Source organism: Lissotriton vulgaris, chromosome 5 (genome assembly GCF_964263255.1).
Source record: "Lissotriton vulgaris chromosome 5, aLisVul1.2, whole genome shotgun sequence".
Lineage (NCBI taxonomy): Eukaryota > Metazoa > Chordata > Amphibia > Caudata > Salamandridae > Lissotriton > Lissotriton vulgaris.
This window is the reverse complement of record NC_141693.1, coordinates 781,349,328-781,370,542: the sequence shown is the minus strand read 5'-3', so window position 1 is coordinate 781,370,542 and position 21,215 is coordinate 781,349,328. Positions and strand designations below refer to the sequence as shown.

Here is a 21,215-nt window from a genome sequence, read left to right as displayed (position 1 = left end):
TGATATCTCAGGACCATTCATGTGTCTTCCCAGCGATTCTAGCTATGCTTTTGAGGCCAGAGGTAAAGTTTGTGTCCTCTGCCTCTACCAATATTGTCTTGGAGTTTTATAAAGAAGTATTTTAAAAAAAAGGTTGTCCTTCAACACTTGTTACTGATAACGGTGCTCAGTTAACTTCAATAGAAATGGAAGTATTCCAGAAACGACAAAACATTTTACATCATATGGTATCTGTCTACGAACCCCATGAAAACGGTTTAGTTGAACGTTTCAATAGGGTTTTGAAAGGGTTTGTATCTGATGTGGTCAAGTCTGGGAGCAATTGGAAGAATCTTTTGCGAGAAAAACTTTGGTCTTATCGCATAACTCCCCACTCAACTACTGAGGTCAGTCCTTTTCGTCTTCTTAAAGGACGTGATCCTGCTTTGGATATTTGTACTTGGTGGTTCAGGGAGAAATGTTCTAATAACTTATTTTTTAAGGACCTTGTTAAGGATGTTTCAAATAAAGTAGAATTCAAACAAGCTAAAGCAAAGGAGTGGTATGACAACAAATGGAATACCAAAGTTTCTGATTTTTCTGTGGGTAATTGGGTTAGAATTAGGAGGCCAGGTTTTCTAACTAAGTGTTCAGATAAATTTGGTAAACCTATGAAATTGGTCAAAGTTTTTGCTAACTCTATCATCACTCAGGATGGTAAGTTGTGGAACATTAAATGAGTTGCTAAATGTCCTGTGGTACATGATTCTAAGCCTTCTATACATGATTCTAAGCCTTCTACTTCACAACAGGGAAGCTTGGATTGGATTGCATCTAGGCTTAAGTCTTTTTCTCGACCTAAATCGGTTCCCAGGAAATTTGCTGACTATGTTTCATAACCATCTTGTTTTAATTGTGTTTCTTGATGTTTTGCTTTTGCATATTTCTTATCTTTTGTTTTTAATGAAGGGAGATGTGTTACATTCTCATCATATGTACATATTTGCTCTGTTTCTTTAAATGCTCTGTATGTTTTTGTATGAAAGAGTTCCATTTAGAACTCTATGCAACAGCTAGGTTTCAGGGTCAGTTTGTTGATCCTGTTTGCATGGTGGTTGCTGTTTCCTGTTGCTGTGCCGCAATAAAGACAACCTCTTATCTCTACAAGTGTTCCTGTCTGATTTACAACAACTACTTTTCCAGGAAATGCAGATGAGGCATTTGAATAGTGGAAACCCTGGGAAAGTAGGTCTACAAAGCTGACAGGGGACATTAAAAACTTGAAACCCTGCCATGATTATGTAGGATTTCCACTGATTTCAAATTATGGCATAGCCTTGGGGCTATTTCTCTGCCAAGAAATAATATCAGCACTACCACATTACAACTTATTGGCAAACAAAATAGCGCTAGTGGTAAATATCATACAAGTAGCTACCACTGGTAAAAAATAAAGTTAACGAAGTACAAATTCATCTGCATATAGCAACTAAACAAGTACTGATGGGCAGGGAGAAAATTCATGCAGGACAACACTTCTGCTTATTAACTGATTAATAAGCACACACAACCAACGCTTCAGTTGCGAAATCTGGGTTGGGACTTGGCCCAATTAAAGCTTAGTTCAGAAATGATCATACGTTAGGCACAGAATTGTGTAATCTGCAGGCACGGTTTTATCCTGTAGGTAGGACTATTGATGGTGCTACAGTTGCAGGTGACAGTATCCACAATCAGAAATTGTATATCTACCAGTAAATCAGTGGGGTAGACTTTACCAGCAAATGGAATTGCCGCCTTCTGTATTGGTGCTTATGTATCACCAAGGTATAACTGCAAACACAGGTAGTAATGTTCCAAATATCTGTTTTATAATTTAGACTAGATACCACTGTATGGGGTAGAAAAGAAGAAGCAAAAAAACAAGGAAATCTTGTTTTGTATACACGTTTTGAGAAAATGTACCTATGCTCTAAACCAAACCTTGGCAATAATATCTTGTATAACTTCTATCCCTTTCTTGATTTTGGTTGCCTCTAGGAGGACAGGGGTGGCTCTGGGGTGGATGCAGTGATAACGTGGGATTTGGAGAGGCCATTTCAAAGCAGTTTGTGGATGCTCTTGAAAGTGGACAGGATGCCAGGGCTGCCATGAACCTTCACAACCATGAAGCCGGCAGAAAGGTAGGTCCTTCTACCTCTTTTTTTATAGTTACTTATCTTTTACTTAATCAGGAAAATTGTTACGCTTCACTAGAATGTATTTTCTAAATGTTTTCTATATGGCTGGTACAAGTCCATACTGACAATTAACTTACACATAAAAGTCACCACCGGGAATGAGTTGCTGACTCGCCCTTGTCCAAGGTGTTAATTCCAAAGTTAGGACCTTGGGTTTGTCAAACATGGGACTTTGACAAAAATGTTGCAGAGTTCCATATCCACCCCACCGGCCTTCTGTCACTCTATTTAACAGGAGGACTGATATGTTTTCCCTGGAGTTGCCCCCACTGACTCTACCGATGGAAACCTTACACTACAGCCCAACAGATTCAGAGCCTTCAGTATAATTTCATCAGACTTCTCCATATTTAGCGCAGATGGTCTGATGTACATATCTTTTTGTTCTGAACAGCCAAGGAACGCCTTATGAATCTGAACATAAAAAAGACCACCACACCTCAGGAGAAAACTCCAGGGGTTTAGGAGGAAGAGGTGTAGTGATATTGGTTCCATTCAAGCAGACATCTCTAAATATGGAAGGTGATAGTCTACTATGGTGGCAGCAGTAATGACCCCCTTGGAAAAGCCTCAGCTCCTTGTCCTGGTTGTACAGGGCGAAAAAGAATTACTAAGTTCCACTTTTCTCTAGCTGTTGGGAAATTTCATCATGGCTGAACTTAGCTCATCAAGGAGGGCTTCAAGGCACCAGGTCTCACTCCAGGCAAGGGGCCTGCAGGGTGCAGCCCTCAGTGATAAGCTTGAGCATTTTTGGAGTACTTTTGTGTTCCCGCAGCAAGTAAAAGGCGGACAACCCATGGAGAGCAATTCCAGTCCGTGGATGTCAGCTAGAGCAAGAGTCTTTGAAATGTGCTTCTTCCAGGAATGAGACAGAGTCTTCTTTCTTTGAGATGTTTTCTTCCCAGGTTTACGAATGTTCTGAGGAGGTAGTAGTGAGGTGCCACTCCTAACCTGTATACTAACCAGGGATTGAAGAATTCCCTACACCCATTCCTGAATACTTTATTGCATTATCTCCAACTCCTTTTTCAGTATTTCTTTTTAGGTTTACTGTGCACCTTCGCAGCAGCCTAAAATAAGATGGTTCCCACCATCCTACAGCTGGAGGAGCTGTTTTTAATTCCCTCGCCACTCCCCCATAGAGAGAAGGCTTTCATTCCTCTGGCAGGGCCAGAACTGAGTTTCCCTCTTGTTGGGGTTGGAGCCCGGATGTCAAGGGTGGCCCTTAGACTGAATGGTAGCAGTTCCTGACAGGCCCATTTGTCTCCTTTAAGGCAAAGAAAGGACTGTGGAAACATCTCTCTTGTTCTGCCAACTGCTCCCACCCACATCTAACGGAGTTAGACCCTGTTAAATGGCGACTTGTTGAAAACATCACTGCTTTTCTGGACCCAGAGGTTAAGCAATTGTTCTCCAGGAGAAGCAGATATTTAAGTAGGGCCAAGAGACTAACCAGTTCTAAACGGTTTTACACTTAGGCAGTACAAATTACACTTTCTTAAAGTTAATTTTCAGGAAAGGCAGATTTTCTACTCCTGGTTGCTTGCATTTTAGATGTGCTAATCAGTGTGGAAAGTAAAAGTCTGCCTTTTATCCTACATATGTATGGAGACTCAAAAATGAATTGTGTGTTTCCTGGAGAGGCTGTCATTGTGATACCTGTGTCGTGTGCTAGTATGGTAAGCTTGTCTTGCTGTTGTGTGTTGCAGGGCTTTGCCAGCTCTGCAGAGTTACCCACAAACATATTGCCTTTAGCCTTCCTGAATTTGTTTTGTTGGCTTTAGGACTCTGTGCACTTTACCACTGCCAAACAATGCTAAAGTACTTGTGTTCTCTCTCTAAAACCTGGTAAAATTGGCCTACACCTGATTAGCACATTTTATTTACTTGCAAATACCTAGTATATGGGACTACATGGTACCCAGGGGGTGTAAATAAAATGCTATCAGTGGGCCTTTAGCACTCAGTGTGCCACCCACTAAAGAAACCCTTTAAAACATGTCTCAGGCTTGTCATTGCAGTGTGTGGCACAGTTTAGAATGGCCAATTATACTTGGAAAAATAAAGCTTTTGCCAGGCCTAAACCTTTCTTTTTTAATACATATACATCTCCTATAAAATAGCCCTTAAAAGCCCATAATGCAGGGTGCATTGTATTTAAAAAGTAAAACGTGTGGTTTTAAGTGTTACATGTCCTGGTAGTGAGAAACTCCTAAATTAATTTTTCACTACAGTAAGGGTTACCTCTCTCATAGGATAACATTGGGTAACCTTATTACAGTTAGGAAGTGCTAACTTTTGATTGGGAGCAGGTAGAAATGTCATGTTTGGGCTCAAATTAATAGTTATTTAAAGCCCCCTTTTATGGTAAGGTTGGATTTCAAGCCACAGTTCTGACAATGCCACGTTTAGAAAGTTGTAAAAAGAACAATTGATGGACAGAATGCTGAACAATGTCATACATTTACCTCAGTACAGAGATCTGAGCTTAAATCCATAGTTTTTTTGCTCACCATGCCATTCTAGTTTAAAGGATGGATATAAAGGTGCAACAGCTGTTGGAAGCTAATAGATTAGAGGCCTCCGATGTCCCAGAGGCCCAGGCGAAGAACAAAAAGGGGGAAGAGATCGAAGGTACAGTGGAGGCCGTAGGATTACATATGCCTAGCCCCTCAGCAAATGTGGAAAGAACAGAAAATATGAAAAATATTAGGGTATTGGAAGACCTCCAAAAGTCATCTCCTGCTAAGCCGTTCTGAGATCCCATCTGCTGCAAACAATATCCTCTCTTTTCAAAATCCATGTTTCTGTGATGGCTATAAACTTTAGCAGCCAGTTAAAGAATTCAATGATATCTTTGACTCAGCAACCTACAGGGACAGAATTGGTAATAGATAAATCTCCACTCTTGGCGACAGCGAAACAAGAAACCCTTGCAGAATGTAGAGCATGATCTGGAATCTAGACAAGCGGTCAAAGACAAGTTTGACCTGTTCCTTTCTGAGATAAAAGAGCTGTGTATGACACAGCCACAGGAAATTGCATCATTACATGAAAGGTTGTCAAAAGTGGAGGAAACAATGGGTAAAATACCTGAGCGCGTGATGGAAGCTGAGGAGTGAGTATCCATCTTAGAGGACAAGGCAGCGTCCTTTGAGCAGGAAATAACACACATTAGGCAACATAAAGATGTCCTTGAATCTAAATTACAAGATACTGAAAACTACAACAGATGCATGAACTTACGTTTAGTGGGAGTCCCGGAAGCAATTGAAGGACATTGAGTCCGGGACTAGGTGGAATCTCTGTTGAGAAAAGCAATCCCAGAACTAACAGGGGACCTAACGATTACAAGCACTCACAGGGTACCTTTACAACGCCAAATCAATGCAAAATACCCTCGTACTATTCTTAGTGAACTTTGTGATTTCTGAGTGAGAGAAAAAATTATCCAAGGCCATTGATTGAAAAAAAGATTCTTACGACGCAAGAAGTTCTTCTATTTAAAATCTTTTCAAATAGGACTGCATTAGCTGCATTAGCTGTAAAGAGGTAGAGATAATTTGTTTGTATGATTGATTTTTTTAAGGCAAAGGGGGCACAAGCAGCCATTGTTTAGCAATCCAAACTTAGGGTTCTTGTAAACGGTAAATTCCACCTGATAGACTTTGTAGTGAAAGCTACAGGGGCTATTACAGCAGGTGTCCAGCTCACTATGAAACCTACAAATGATAAATGTTAGACAATGATTACGAATCGATATATCACAGAGTTACCTACGTTAAGGGTGTTCTAGTTCTAACACGTTACAATATGTCATCTGCGACAGGAGACCGGGGGTCGGAGGACCTTGGGTCACTACAGTAGCCATAAGCACACAATAGTGGGTGCAAGGTCAAGGCCCCCAGGGTACGAAGAAGGGGGGTAGGGAGGAGGTGTGGGCTATGCTCCCACAGGGGACCTAGAGGAGAGATGGGAGGGGTAAGGGTGGGAAGGGATGGGATGGGTCAGGGCAAGGGGTGATTTCAGGGGAGAAAAATGGGAGAGTTCATCTTTGAGTTTGCACAAGCATACTATGTTTGGAAAATACTTAAGGCAACATAATGCAGGAGATGTCAATCCAATTTAAAATTTAAAATGTATGAAATAATGTTTAATATTATTGTTTGTATATACTTTACTTTGCACTGCCACTTTAAGAAACTGAAGGAATGTTGCTGAGGAACGCAAAGCGAAAAAGGAAGAGTTTTAAATTTGCCTTTAGCCATTCTACTAGCAAGGTTTCGGTCCATTTCTTTTCAAATAGAAACGCACATATACTCTTTACACTAGATTTGGTTTTAGTTGCTTTTTGACTATGGTTCTAGGATGTTTGCCATTTAAAAAAAATGGGGAAGGGAACTCTTTCACACACTTCATGTCTGGGAAAGGAGAAAAAACAATCCAAAAGTGTTTATATTATTTATGAGACAAGCACTGTATATTTCTTAATGCTTGTATTAAGCACACTACTTTGTATTGGTATCTTGGGGAATCAATATATGCTGCAATCAAAGGAACAACACCGTGAAAGGAGTAAGGAGAGGCTAACTTAAGAGATGTGCAATTATGTTAAGTTTGATTTCAGTCATTATAGTAGTATGTTTCTAGTTCTCAATCTCTCTCCCAAAATGCACATATGCACTTTGTGTTAAGAGGAGTTGGCACTTTATTTTGTATATATATATATTGCATTCATTTTACTGAGATTGACAATATGGATTTAGGCCCAGATCTCCATGCTGGGGTGAATGTATGAAATTGTTCTGTTCTGCATTCTGTCCATTAATTGTTGGTTTTGCAGAAGACAACATTGAGACAACTCATACATAAAACTAGTGAAATAACGTTTGATAGGCACTTTACTCAGCATATGCATTTTAAGCAGTTAGTATATGTTAAATGAATTAATGTATTGTATACTAAGCAGAAGTAGGCACTTTAGAATGTATGTACATTGCACTCTACACCATATCCCTCTTGATGATAGCTCCTCACATACAGGAGTATAACGATTCTATATGTATTGTCTCCCTAAATGCCTATGGCCTCAATAATAAAATAAAAACTCGGTTCATTGATGAAAGGGTAAGAGAACATACCCCTGATATTGTGTTGATTCAGGAGACGCATTATATGGACAAAAAGAAATCTACATATAGTATGTTTAGACAGTGGGCAGGGTGTAAGTATTTATCATCAACAATTGCCGCTCATTGAGTGGTAGCAAATTCCGTTAATAGATTGTTCCCTTTTCAGATCGCCTGTTCTCAGATAGATAAAGAAGGCCGGTGAGGCCTGATTAGTGGATTGATTACCAATAATAGGCTAACTATAGCCACAATATACACACCAATTGAAGATAATCCTACAACACTATTCGATCTCTAACAGGCATTATTGCACATTACTGGTACAGTGATATTGGGTTGTGAATTCAACCTTCTGCAGAACCCGGAATTGGATTCATCTTCTGATACATGGAAACAGAACATACCACGCATGAAAAAGGTATTGGTGGAATGTACGCAAAGATTAGATCTGATAGACTTATGGCGGACAAAATTTCATAACAGGAGAGAATATTCCTTTTTCAGCTAAATATAAAAAAGGCAACGAGACCAGATTACTTTCTTACTTCATGTAATTTAAGTTTAATTAACTGATTGTATATTGAAAATGGATTTTCCGAACATGCTTTGGTAAAACTGGAAGTATCAGGGCTCAGAGCACGTAAATTATCAAAATGGTCTTTTAACAAGATCCTTCTCGAAGATTAAGATTGGTGTATGGAAATACAGAATTAAATAAGATGCTTCTTCCAATTGAATAGGAACACAGCTAGGTTAGAGAGGGTCTGGGAGGCGTTTAAAGCCAATATTAGTATATATTTAACTTCCAAAGATATAGCAACAAGACGCGCGCAGAAAGCACATTGAGCACAATTAGAGGTTAGTCAGGCAAATGACCAATATATAAGGGATAAAAACATTTAAAACACACTGACATTAGTGCAAGCACGAAAAACTAAGTAAGACCAATATTACACTAGAGGGTACTCGGCCAATTCTGCATACCTACAAAAAGTATATGAGGAGCGCAAGTTTTCTGGGAAATTCATAGCTTGGCAAATAAGAGAGACAAGTACATAATACGATTACTGCCCTGGTAGACAAGGATACAAAAACTCGTATTACAAATGAAGTAGAGATACAAAAGAGGTTTCTTAAACAATATGAATCAATCTATTCTGTTAGACAAGAGGTAGATATCAAAACATAAGGATTTTCTTAGTAAACTCCTAATTCCAAAACTACAGATAAGTCATATTAAGAACCTGGTAGCAAATGTTACATCAAAAGAAATGGAAGATATAGTACAATCTCTGGCTAATGGAAAAGCAAGCAGAGAAGATGGATTGCCAGCTGAACTATATAAAAAATGTAATTAAGTATTAAATCCTTAATTGGTGACGTTAGCCAATTATATTTTGAAGGGAGGCAAGATACCGCCTTCCTTTCGTGCAGCAGTAGCAGTCAGCTTTCTGAAAAAAACAAAGATAAGGAGGACGTTAACTCATACAGGACTATAAGTCTCAAACACCGATTATGAAATTATAGCCAAATTATTGGCAAACAGAATGAGTAAGTGTATAGGGTCAGTCATACATTTAGACCAGGATGAATTTGAATCAGGGAGGCAATTATCTTTTAATACCATTTTTTTTTGTCGAAGCCATTGATCACTTTATCAATATAAAATGTTACTAGATGCCGAGAAGGCTTATGACTTGGGTTGCTGGGGGAGTCTTTTTTGCATTTTAGCCAAGTTTTGATTTCCTGCTGGATTTATTAATATGATATCTGATTTTTATAAAGGACTTCGGCACAAATAATTATTAATTCAAACGAGATTGGTGCTTGCAAAATGAACAGAGAAACACCACTACTTTTTGTCCTTTTATAGAGCCGCTATCAATAGCTGTTCACTCAAATAGCAATTTGACATCTCCGATTCCAGGGATGACAAAGATAAAGCTTTATGATAAAGATTTAGCCCAGTTTTTAAGACAAGACTTAGAAGTTCAAGAAAATATATTTTAAATATTCGAGAAATATCAGCTATTTGGAGGGTATAAAATAAATAAATAAAAAACAGAGATTCTGCTCTGTAATACTGCACCAGACACTGGAGTAATAGAACCTTCGCCCGCAGTCAATACAGTCAAGAGGTATCTTGGTATAAATGTCTCGAAAAATGTTAATGACCTGTATGTATTAAACTATGTCCCTTTAATCAATAAGATAAGAGGGCTGTTTTCAAAATGGAATATTCAGCCACTGTCAATAATGGGCCGGGCTGCACTGATCCGTATGTCGATTATATCGCTATGACATTTTTTATTTTCTGCTAACCCTAATGCAATACAAATTGAATTCTTTAAAGAAGTGCAAGGTATGTTTCAGCTTTTTTATGGGCAAAAAAATCACCTAGATTATCTTTAGATACACTTTATAGACCAGTAAATGAAGGAGGTCTAGGCCTTCCTGATTTGAAAGAATATTATTGCGTGAATTTTGCCCATGCCATAAATAGATGAACTAGGTTTTTAAATATTAATAGGCATGACAATTTTTTTAGATATAATTTTTCAAGAATGTTATTATTGACTTTATGCGTTTAACGAAAACCCCTAAAAAAATAAGATACAAGACGCTACAGTGGAATATTAAGCGCAGGCAGCAACTGTTTCAGCACTACGAGAGTCCCATAATTAACGGAGTAACCCGCCTATCAGGTGTTTATATGGGGCAGTTTCCTTTGATAGATAAGAATACTGCATCTAAGTGGATGAGCAATGGTTATGGAAAAATCTGGAACTTTCTGGTGGAGAATAAGAAAAGTTGGAGCGAAATAGAGCCTAGCATTAAGTATTGCAAAGAAATGATAAAAGAACAATTGATTGACAGAATTCTGCACAGTGTCAACCATTCATCCCAGTACAGAGATCTGGGCCTAAACCCATCGTTTCTTTGCTCCCCATGCCTTTCAAGTTCAGACCCAGCCATACACAAATCAGTCTTGACCCTGTTCCACATGGGAACAGTCCATCCTGAACTGCCAGGTCAGGTCCTCCCTGGATAAGAAACAAGCATCCTGGGACTAGTTTCGGGGCATCACCCCTCATCAACCAGGTTAGCTTGACTCCAGAGGCATGGAGAGCACAGGACCCACCTCTGGCCTGACTGCGCACACAGATGACACACACACAGAAAGGACGACGCCTCACTGACGGGGGCCCATTCCTAACATTGGAAAGTTACCATCTGGGGCACACTACAGAGTGAATAAGAGGAAAGTTGGAGGTAGGGGAAAGCGGGATGTTGGGCTAACTTTGTTCTTACTGTTTTGCCACTTAAATGCTTCACAACGCCAGGCTGGCCCGTTGGGGTTTTGCTTTCAACGCAAACAATATGTTTGTAATTTTATATTGTAAACAGAACACAATGGATTTGAAACAAAAAATAAGCTGTACAGGCACATATTTCTTTCGGATTACATTGTAAACACAAATTACGATAGGGACACAAAAGTAAACTGCAGAAAAAAATGTTTTTTGTTTATTTGTAATTGCACTACCTAGTCCTAGTACTTAATAGTATGAGCTCAAACGTTGATCCAAGTTCTAATCCAATTATGACAATGGCAGATATTTCTATGAGTGCCATGTAGGATTATTTACAAATGCCACCAGGAACTCAGCTATGCACCACCAGGATGCCAGTGAAGAGTTTGGCATCTACATTCAAGAACAAGATGGGGCGATAGGAGCAGCAGCTGCGCATGTCTATTTCGGGTTTGGAGATGACTGCGATCAAGGTTTCGAGCATACTGCGAGGACACATTCCAGGGTCCGAGAAGGAATTGAAAAGTATGGTTAGAATCGGTGCAATAATTTGGCAGAATGATTTTGTAGAAGAGTGCTGGGAAATGGTTTCTGCAAACGAATTTGAGCTGTTTTAGATGAGAAACTGCAGAGATGACGGCTTCAATTTGAATGGGTGTGTCAAGAAATGTGACCTATTGCAAAGTCAGCCGGGAAGTGCTGGAGCCTCTGAGGTATTTGTGGGCATCCATCGACTGGAGGTTCTGGACTGTGTAAAGTTTGCATCACTATCACCTTAACTCACTTCTGCATAGCTGGTGTCCCTAGAAAATAATCTATTCTGGTGTATGTTTTATGAGCCAAAGAGTAGTAGCTATAGTTGAGGGTCTATGGATGGGCCGCCCTCCACAAGTCATTCAGTCCCATCTCCTGTAACCATTTCGCACCTCCACTGGAGTGAGCCCCAGTATGACCATAGTGCTTCTCACACTGTTCCACTCCTTTTCATTACAAGGTTCAGGTCGCCTCCAATCAGGGTTGTTCGGCCAGGAGAGTATAGGGTCTTTAATATTGCCTGTGCCAGGAATGTCTCCTGGTTTTAATTTGGTGGGTATATGGACATGATAGCAAGGATGTGTCCCCCTATGTGAATGCGGCATGCAATTAGTTTTCCCCGTATTTCAGGCACCTTGTCGCCCAAAATGAACAGGCAAACAAAATAGCCATGCTTACAGTTTTTGTGGGCATGAAAGAAAAATATAGGCTCTGGAAGCAGGGCAGTTTCAATCTATACCAGTCTAAGGGCAGCAAATGTGTTTCCTGAAGGAGGCACATGTCTCCTCTGTTATGCACTAAGTAGGAGAGCTCAATTAGATAGGGTTGTTGAGCTCTCCAACATCGAGGAAAGGAATAATAAAGTCAGCATATGTGGGTGTGTCGGTGAACGTATGCCAGTGTCAACCTCCAGGTGGAGGGTTGGGAGCTATGCTATGGGCTAAGAACATATGATGCTCACCCTGGATCAAATCAGAAGCTAAAGAAATCCAGGAACATCCCCTTCAGATCATGGTTCACCACTGACATCAATGAAGAAAGAAGACAGCTTAGAGCCGCAGAAAGTATCTGCAGGAATAATTCCTCCACCCTTCACCGCGATCAACTCCAAGCTGCCCGCAGGATGTACAAAAAGCACATAAAGAACAAAAAGACAGCTTTCCTCTGTTCTGCGCTAGATAATGCAAAAAACCAACCCGAAGATTTTTAATATCATCAGGAATCAAACCTCCAAACCCATACCCTCCTCAACACAGGGATCCAAAGTATTATGCGACAACTTCGCAATCTTTTTCAATGAAAAAATCGGCAAGATTGACGCCTCACTTGGCTCAAATCTCCTCCCCTCCAACGAGATCAAAGAGTCCAAAACTCTTGTGTGCCTTCTTGATCACTCCAAAACAGTGGTCCTCCTCCCTTCCCATCCAGGAAGCAGAAATAGTCAAACTAATCTCCAATCTTAAGCCCTCATCACATGCCCTGGTCAGCTACCTCCGCACATGGCCAAAGACCTGAAGCTCGTCTTAGCCCTGCTATGGTGCAAGATCATCAACAGCTTACTGAGCTCTGGAATCGTAGCGGGCTGCCTCAAAGTAGGACAGACCCTCAGTTGACCCAACACCTGGATAAAATCAATCTACAAGATCCCCATCAATCGGGCTTCAGAAACGGATGCAGCACTGAATCCGCAATCCTCAATGTCATAGGCAATCTACTCAAGTCACGTGACTCGGATCAATGCTGCCTTCTCATCCTCCTAGATTTATCGGCCGCATTCGATACAGTTGATCACAAACTGTTCATCAAGGCTCTACAAGAATGGGCATATCTCCAAGAGACAATCCTCCACTGGTTCTCTTCCTTTCTCCACAACCGCTCACAAAGAATAAAAATCAAAAACTTTGAGTCCGACCTCCACCCAGTCATCAGAGGTGTTCCATAAGGGTCAGTGCTCTCCCCTCAGCTCTTCAACATTTACATTGAACCCCTTACCTCTCTACTCAGGAAACCCAATATCCCCTTTCACCTATATGCAGATGACATGCAGCTTTATCTAGAAAAAACCTCAATTGACGACTTCCAGAGACTTAACACCACACTCAAGAAGGTTCAACACTGGCTCACAAACAATCACCTGAAACTCAACCAAGAAAAAACAGAAATACTCCTTATCTCCAACAAAGACAAAAACCCACAAATTGAAGAATGGCTGAAAGCCACTGACGCCCTCAATGGGAACCTCACCTTGGCGGATTCACTAAAATCTCTAGGGATCACCCTAGACCCGGAATTGGACGTGAAGAAACACACTACAAGACCCACTAAAAGTGCCTTTCTCAACCTAAAACTACAATACAAAATAAAACCCTTCCTCCCACCCAAGGACCTCAACAAGCCACCCAAGCACTGGTCCTCTCCAAAATAGACTACGGAATCGCTACCCTGACTGGGACAGCAAAATCTCACCTCGCCCCCCTGAAGACAACCTTCAATGCAGCAGCCAGAAGGGTCACTGGAATTAAGAAATTCGAACACATCTCTCCCGCTCTCAGAGAACTTAAATGACTTCCAGTTGAGTTGTGATCCAGCTTCCGAACAGCCTGCCTCACGCACAAAGCCCTGCACATAGGCAAACCAGAATACCTGGCCGCCACACTCAAAAGGGCCGGCCTGTCCAGAAACCTCAGGAGCTCCACCTCCCTACTACTCATCCTGATGAAAACTCGTAAGCATAAAACCGCAGCCAAATCTTTTGCTGGAAACGCTCTAAAAATCTGGAACTCCATCCCTCCCCACAACAGAATAATCCCCTCATTTCCAAAATCCAAGAGCCTACTCAAAGCCCTCTTCCTCGACCGCTCTCGAGTAAATCGATAGAACCCAGGAAGCTCCCTAGCTGACTAATGACACTGACACTGATCAAGAAAACTTTTTGTGTATAAACTGATTGAATGATGAATATGTTTGTTTGTCTTGCAGCCCCCCTCCCCTCTGCCCCTTCGCTCCTGTGCTTGCTTCCCTCCCCACTCAAACCCTCATGTTCTACCAATCTCCTGTACCACCTATTTTCTATTTTATATGCTGTGAAGCGCTCTGATACCCCTGGGTCCAGCCAGCGCTATACAAAACTTCTAAAATAAATAAATAAATAAAATAAATGAGAGATGTAGTATGTATGATCATCTTAGGATCTCAGGGTGCATTGTTTAGTGGAGTGTGTATTGTCCCTAAACGAACCCTAACAACAACATGAGAACAATTAATACTGTGAGTCTTTGAGCTGGTCCTGTGGATATCCATGGGACGTGGGTCTTAGTGGTCCACCTCCACTGATCTACATCAGCGGATCCTGCTCCTCCGTCCCTCCTGCAGGTGGCATGTGTGGCACACCCCAGCCTTGCTACTGGGCCTCACGGCAAGTGTCACCTGGCTCTTGTTCAACTGCTGTCTGAGCGTTCTCTGTCACCAGCTAGTCTATCAACTATCGTTTTGCTCTCCAAAGCCATCATTTTGGGGTCTGGGCAGAGGACCGAGAGAGACCTTCAAACCTGGGGCCAGTAGCATGGCCATTCCTTCCCCACCACACAGGGCTGGAGGCTTCTCCACTGGCGTCATTCGGGATATTCAGGAGTCTGCAGGCATCTGACAAGGTTTTGGGTTGGTGTAAGGTGTCCCCAATTGTGTGAGACTCCTTTACTACTAAGATACTCTGTGACTGGGCAGACAGTTCTGCGTTTCTGTAGTGTCAGGGCTGAAAGGTCCTGGTACAGCACTATTTTAGAGCCATGGAATACTATGGGATCGAAGCTCTCACTTTGTGTAGAATGCTTTCTTTGAGTTGGAAGTTATGGACGCATTCAAGAATGTCTGGAGGATGCTCCCCGGCACTGGTGCGCCCCACTCGGAGCACCCTGTCCAGCTGTATCATGGTCTCCTCTGTTGGGTCCAGAAGGTGATGGAAGAGGGCCTGTACATAGACCATTATATGTGCGCCTTCAGCCCTGTGAGGTGATCATCGGATCCGGATAGTGCTTCTGTGGGAGCTGTTCTCCAGGCCCTCTGCTTGGGCCTGTAGCATCGCTTGCTGTTCCTGTAGGCGCAAGACTTCTTGTTGCAGAAGCTCAACCATCTTGCCCCATTCTGTCTCATGTCCTTGAGTGAGGACACTTTGTTGTCCATCTTCCCTTTGCCCGCTGTACCATTTAAGACCCAGTTGTGTTCAGGAGGAAATTGAAAACACACCTATTCTCCTGAAAGTACCCCGTTCCTCCCCCATTAGGCTCTGTGCCAGGATACTCATGAGTAGCTGTGCGCATTATAAACTTATATAACATAACATCTGTGCCAGGTCATGTTTGGCATCCTTGAGATCTAATGAAAATCTGAGCTTAATGGACTGAATTTCCTCTCATGGGGAAGCAAAAAGAGCCTACCTAAAGCCGTTGGCACCAATCTGTGGTGTAGCTAGTCTCAAGGCCAAGTCACCAAAAGATGTCTAGGTTTGAGTTTAGGGAGGGAATCACGGTGCTTTCAAGGTATGCCCACCTTATTTGTCACCCTGGGTCAGAGAGGCAGAGGTTCAGGCCTGCATCAGGTATTCCTCCAGAAAGGGGTGACACTATAGGCTGTTGGGGCCCCTGGTCATGTAGGCCCAAGTCCGCAGGTGCAAGACACCTGGTTTGCTCTGATTGTATCACTTGGGCAAGCAGGGGCACTGGCCCTGTATTGGTATTGCTGCCCTGCACATTGGGCCTCACCATCAGAGGTGCAGATCAGCGGGGTGCTTGGCTCAGGGCCATCTGCTGTAAGGCCACTGCGGCATTTGCGGAAGAGCCAGGCTGTATCATTGATGGAGTCAGCCACTCACCTCTCATCCCGCTGGGCCTCCTCCCACACCCAACGCTGTGTCTGCGCTGCTGTCTGCTGGGGTGCTGAAAGTGTTGCCCTGCCTTGACCTGCAACCTCAGGAGCTCTCAGCAATCAGGGGTTGCTCTATGTGTGGCTAGGCCGTTCGCAGAGAACTCAGTTATCGGCCCAGGGCAGGCCAGGTAGCTGTGGATGCCACTGCCACCATATTGAATCTTGTGGTAAAGCCATCACGATCACTTGCTTGTTCGCAGGCGGGGCAGAAAGGGTGTTTGTCGGGCCCGCACTGTTCCGGGTTGTTTCTGGGGGTAATCTCCTCCGATATGCGACGTCTGCGGGGTCCAGGGCCAGATCGAGGCACTTATTTGGGCGGCAAGCAGACAGAGGAGCCATTTTCAGCATCTTACATGGCCACCATCTTGTCTCCGCACCATACAGTTTATTTTAACCATATTCTCAGTTCAGTTGTACGTAAAATTGATCCACTGATAGGTAGCAAGTGCATGAAAATAGGGATGCATACCTGCACTAGGTTTTGTGAAATTCTTTAAGCAGCACAGTCTGAAGATACAGCATGCAAAGAACTATGTTTTATGATATGACTTTTGACAAAGCATAAGGTGTTAACATTGGTTAAAAAGCATCAAATGGTAGCTGAAAGGTTCAAAAGTTCTTCAAATAAAAACTCTGATAATCAAGAGTGTGCGTAATTTATTATGTTAGAAGATAGTTGCTGTCCAAATAGCTTTCTCTAAGAATACCCTTTAAAAGGAACAAAACATTCCAATGTTCTACAAAGGCTTCTCGAAGCTCGAGGGGATTTATATCCCCTCGAGCTTCGAGAACCCTTTGTTTAATTTATTAGAGCATTCTGCCACTAGAGGGCAGAATGTTCTAATAGCCTAATAGCTCTTCGTAGCAGCGCTATACCGGCAATTAAAGTCCTGCTGTCTCGTTAAAGTCCCTCACCTTCGGCTTGGGCCTTTAACGATTCAGCGGGCCTTTAATAGCCGGTATAGCCCGCTACAGCGGGCTATAAGGCTGTGATGTTAGTTTTTAAAATGCATTCGTATTTCCGTTGTATTTATATTAAATGTTTCATATTGTACCTTTTATGGTTCTACTGAACCAAAATAAAGGAAACATGATGATGAATAAGAAATATGTACCTTAATGGTATGTAAAGCTTATGGGAAATGCTGGTCGTGAAAATCAGGTAAAAGGGCAGCTAATTAGCTTTAATTGACCTTTAAAAGTTCTACTGAAAAGATAAGGAAGGTGAAATTAAACAGGAAAACACACAAGATAATGAACGGAATGTTGCACAATGGCAAGACATTCACCCCCAGTCACAGATCTGGGTTTAATCCATCGTTATTTTGCTCACCAAACCACCCCAGTTCAGACATGGCCATATGCAAATCAGTCTTGACCAGAAACAAGCTTCCTAGGACCGGTGGCTCACTAAGCCACTGGAGTCAAGCAAGCCTGGCTGAAGACGGCTGGAATGCCAGAAACCGGTCCTAGGAAGCTTGTTTCCGGTCTAGGGAAGGCATGGCTTGGCAGTTCGGGCTGGACTGTTCCCATCAGGCACAGGGTCAGACTGATATGCATATGGCCATGTCTGAACTGGGGTGGCAGAGTGGGCTAAAGAACGGTGATGGATTAAACCCAGATCTGTTGACTGGGTGTGAGTGTTTGATTGGTTCAGATGCTCCGTCCATCACCACCCCCTTTTGTACTAAAATTAAACAGGAGTTATAATGGAAGAGTACAAATATTTCAACATAAAAATAATGTCAATTCTTTAAACCCCATTAGGGAGTAGCCCCAAGTAAAAAAATTAAGACATTTTCAGTTAATTCTTGGCTTCTGCCTGCCCTGTAATTAGTTATGGTTTTTTCTAACAGTTCCGACAGCCTTGTCTATTCATTAAAAATAAATAATAACTGTCTCTATAACTTCGTCTCCACAAAATCAGGTTAGAAACTCAAATCGCAACATATCTCCCAGGATAGTTTGATTAAACATACATGCTGACTCCATAAGACGCATATGGCTACATACGAAAATTGTCCTGTTTTGTGCTCATTGCCCTCTCACATAGAACAGAGTAGCTGGACTTTCAAAGGGTTTGTAGTCTAAAAGTCAAATGCCACAATGATAAACTATTTCCGGGCTGTGTATGTAATAATACGGGGTAGTTTTATTATCTGTGTATAACATATCCACTACTCAAATTACTTCATATTTTTTACTATACTAATTTTCAACAGTAATCCTTTATGGGTTCCGGAGTGGCGTGCTAGAAAAGCGCTTCAACACCCATCAGGGGTAACAAGTGCTATATGAATGCAAATCTTTCTTCCCCTTTTATCCCTCCGCTATGCTTCTCACTCCAAGTAACAGACTAATATCCACCACTGAAATTACCTCATATTTCACCATATTAATTCACAACTAATCCTTTATAGGCTTCCTGAATAGCTTGCGTCAACAAGCGATAAATAAATACAAACCTTTGTCCTCCTCTATCCTTCTGCTATCATTCCAAATCCAAATAACTGACTAACCTATCCACCACTTAAAATCTACTTGCAGATTTCACTATACTAATTCAACACTAATCCTCTATGAGTCCCGGAGTAGCGTGCTACCCGCCGAAAAAGCGCTTTGGCGCCTCGTCAGCGGTAGTAAGCGCTATATAAATGCAATTACAATTACAATTCCATGGTATCAGCATAAAAGAGTCTTGCCCATCCCGAAGACATAAAAACAAAGAACCCATGTAGAGCAGAATGCAAGTGGGACAGAAAAGAAATGCAATCTCTTCTCTGAACATAGTCTGTGATGCATGAATTGCCCTGGCAATCATACTATAATGTTGTGATGCATTTTCTGTTCAAGAATGATATTGATCCTGGCTCAGGACTGTGTGTCATTCAGACTGAGCTACAGCAGTGAGATTTTAACAACTTTTTCTGGAAAGAAAAGTATCTAATTTATTTTAAAGGACCCAAATTAATATTGCTTAAAGGAGTCCATACAGTAGCTTCAGTATCATGAAAAAACAATCCTATCTGAACACCTTTGCTGATATTGTCTAATACAGTCAAAGCTTGTAGATCCAGTTTTGGAGATGAAGGGTTCAAAAGACTACCTTTTCAGTGAAGACCTAGAAATATTCCGTCATGACTTATGTTTCACCTAAAATGCCCTGAATAACATTAGTCCTAGCTACCCAGTAATTCATTTTAGTGATCATCTTATCTATATTGCTATTGTTGCACCGATGCTCAACAAAAGCAAGACAAACTATATCAACAGGATATGAAGCACTGAGGTTGAAACGGAGTCTGACTTGAGATATTCCATGACAGAAATATTGCATTATCGACTTTTTCATACTTTGACAAGATAAGTTGAGGTGGAGTCAAGAACAGCAAATATATGCTTACCTTGGCATTGTAGTGAGTGTGATATTTGTGTTTGTCGATATTATAATGACATTGATATGGTATTAATAATTATTGATCTGTCCTCTATCTTATGCCCATATAATTGAGGTAGACATGCCTTGAAGCATAAAGTAAGTGTGAAGATCAGATAACAAAATACAACATATGCTGCAAACCAATTTATTTCATGTGCCCACGGTGAAACATCGAGCTGCAGAAAACTGTCACCAGCAGGAGTCAGATGCTCCGATAATGTTTAACTCAGGTGACGTAGGTGAAGTCTGCAAACTTTGCCCGCCTTAATGAGGGCAGAGATAAGTGATATTGCCTGACTTTTCGGGCAAAGTGTAAAATGTTGTGTAGTATTAGTAAAAGGCAGGATCCATTTCTCCAGAGGGTACCTTGGTTATTTTGTAGACACTATGGACGAAGCTATGAGGAAAAGTCTAAAATTTTAAATTAGGAATGTCCCTAAGGGATGGGGACGGTTTACTATAAAAAATAAAATATCCCCAACCCTACATGAAAAAAAAGATATTGGAGTCACCTCGGAGTTTCATAACCTCATAAAGGCATGGTGACTGTGGCAGTGTGCCTCTATATAGCCATGGAACACGCCAGCAATTTGTACCATCCTTGTAATGTACGTTTGAGGGATCTTCAAACCAAATATACAAATTTTGATTACCATGTATCTGTGACTTTTACTATCCAGGATTACCATGTCTCTTGGGTTCAAAATTACAGTTTAAGCTTTTAAAGTGCATATATAAACATTTAGTATGAAGGTGAGAAAGTGCTGTATTATGGACAATGTTTAGATGCTAATGCCTGTCCCGCTTTATTGTCTTTAATCAATAGGCAGTAAAAAGTACTATGAAGCGGACGTGTAAGTGCCATGGGGTGTCCGGCAGCTGCACCACTCAGACCTGCTGGCTTCAGCTGCCCGAGTTCCGTGAAGTGGGGACCTACTTGAAGGAGAAGTACCATAAGGCACTCAAAGTGGACCTGTTGCAAGGGGCAGGAAACAGTGCTGCCAGCAGGGGAGCTATCACAGAGACCTTCAACTCCATCTCAAAGAAGGAATTGGTTTATCTAGAGGACTCTCCAAACTACTGTTTGGAAAATAAGACCTTGGGCCTGCTCGGTACAGAGGGCAGAGAATGCTTAAAGAGGGGCAAATCACTCAGCAAGTGGGAGAAGAGGAGCTGCAAGCGCCTGTGTGGTGACTGCGGGCTAGCTGTGGAGGAAAGGAGAGCGGATATGGTGTCCAGCTGCAACTGCAAGTTCCACTGGTGCTGTGCGGTGAGGTGCGATCAATGCCACAAAAATGTCACAAAGTACTTCTGTGTCAAAAAGGAGAAGCGAGAAAGAAGCGGAGGTGGTATCCTCCACAAGAAGGACCTCAAGCTCAAAAAGAAAATCTAAATCACTAGTATTGTCTATATTCATTGTCCTCTCTCTCTCATCCTGCCTTTGCCTCCTTCAGGCAAACACACTATGCTCCTCTCTTCCACTCTTCTCAATGCACATCGAGGAGACAGGAGGTTTCAGTGTGATTCAATCCAGGTGCCTTTGTAGATACACAAGAATTCTAATAAAATAGTAAATTATCTTCCGACATCCTTACCCATCAATTCTTAAGCATGCCTAGACGTGGAACCCAGCAAAGCTGTGCTGTCCAGCTCCAGA

At 41.8% G+C, this 21,215-nt stretch overlaps 1 protein-coding gene across 1 annotated transcript in view; it reads left to right on the top strand.

Moving 5' to 3' along the window:
- WNT8B (Wnt family member 8B) overlaps positions 1–20,951 on the top strand; it is a 210,623-nt gene extending 189,672 nt beyond the window's left edge. The window contains exons 4-5 of the mRNA XM_086919501.1: positions 2,020–2,162; positions 20,385–20,951. Coding sequence (XP_086775627.1) covers positions 2,020–2,162; positions 20,385–20,951 — 710 coding nt within the window. The remainder of the gene's footprint in view (positions 1–2,019; positions 2,163–20,384) is intronic.
- The last annotated feature ends 264 nt before the right edge of the window (positions 20,952–21,215 follow it).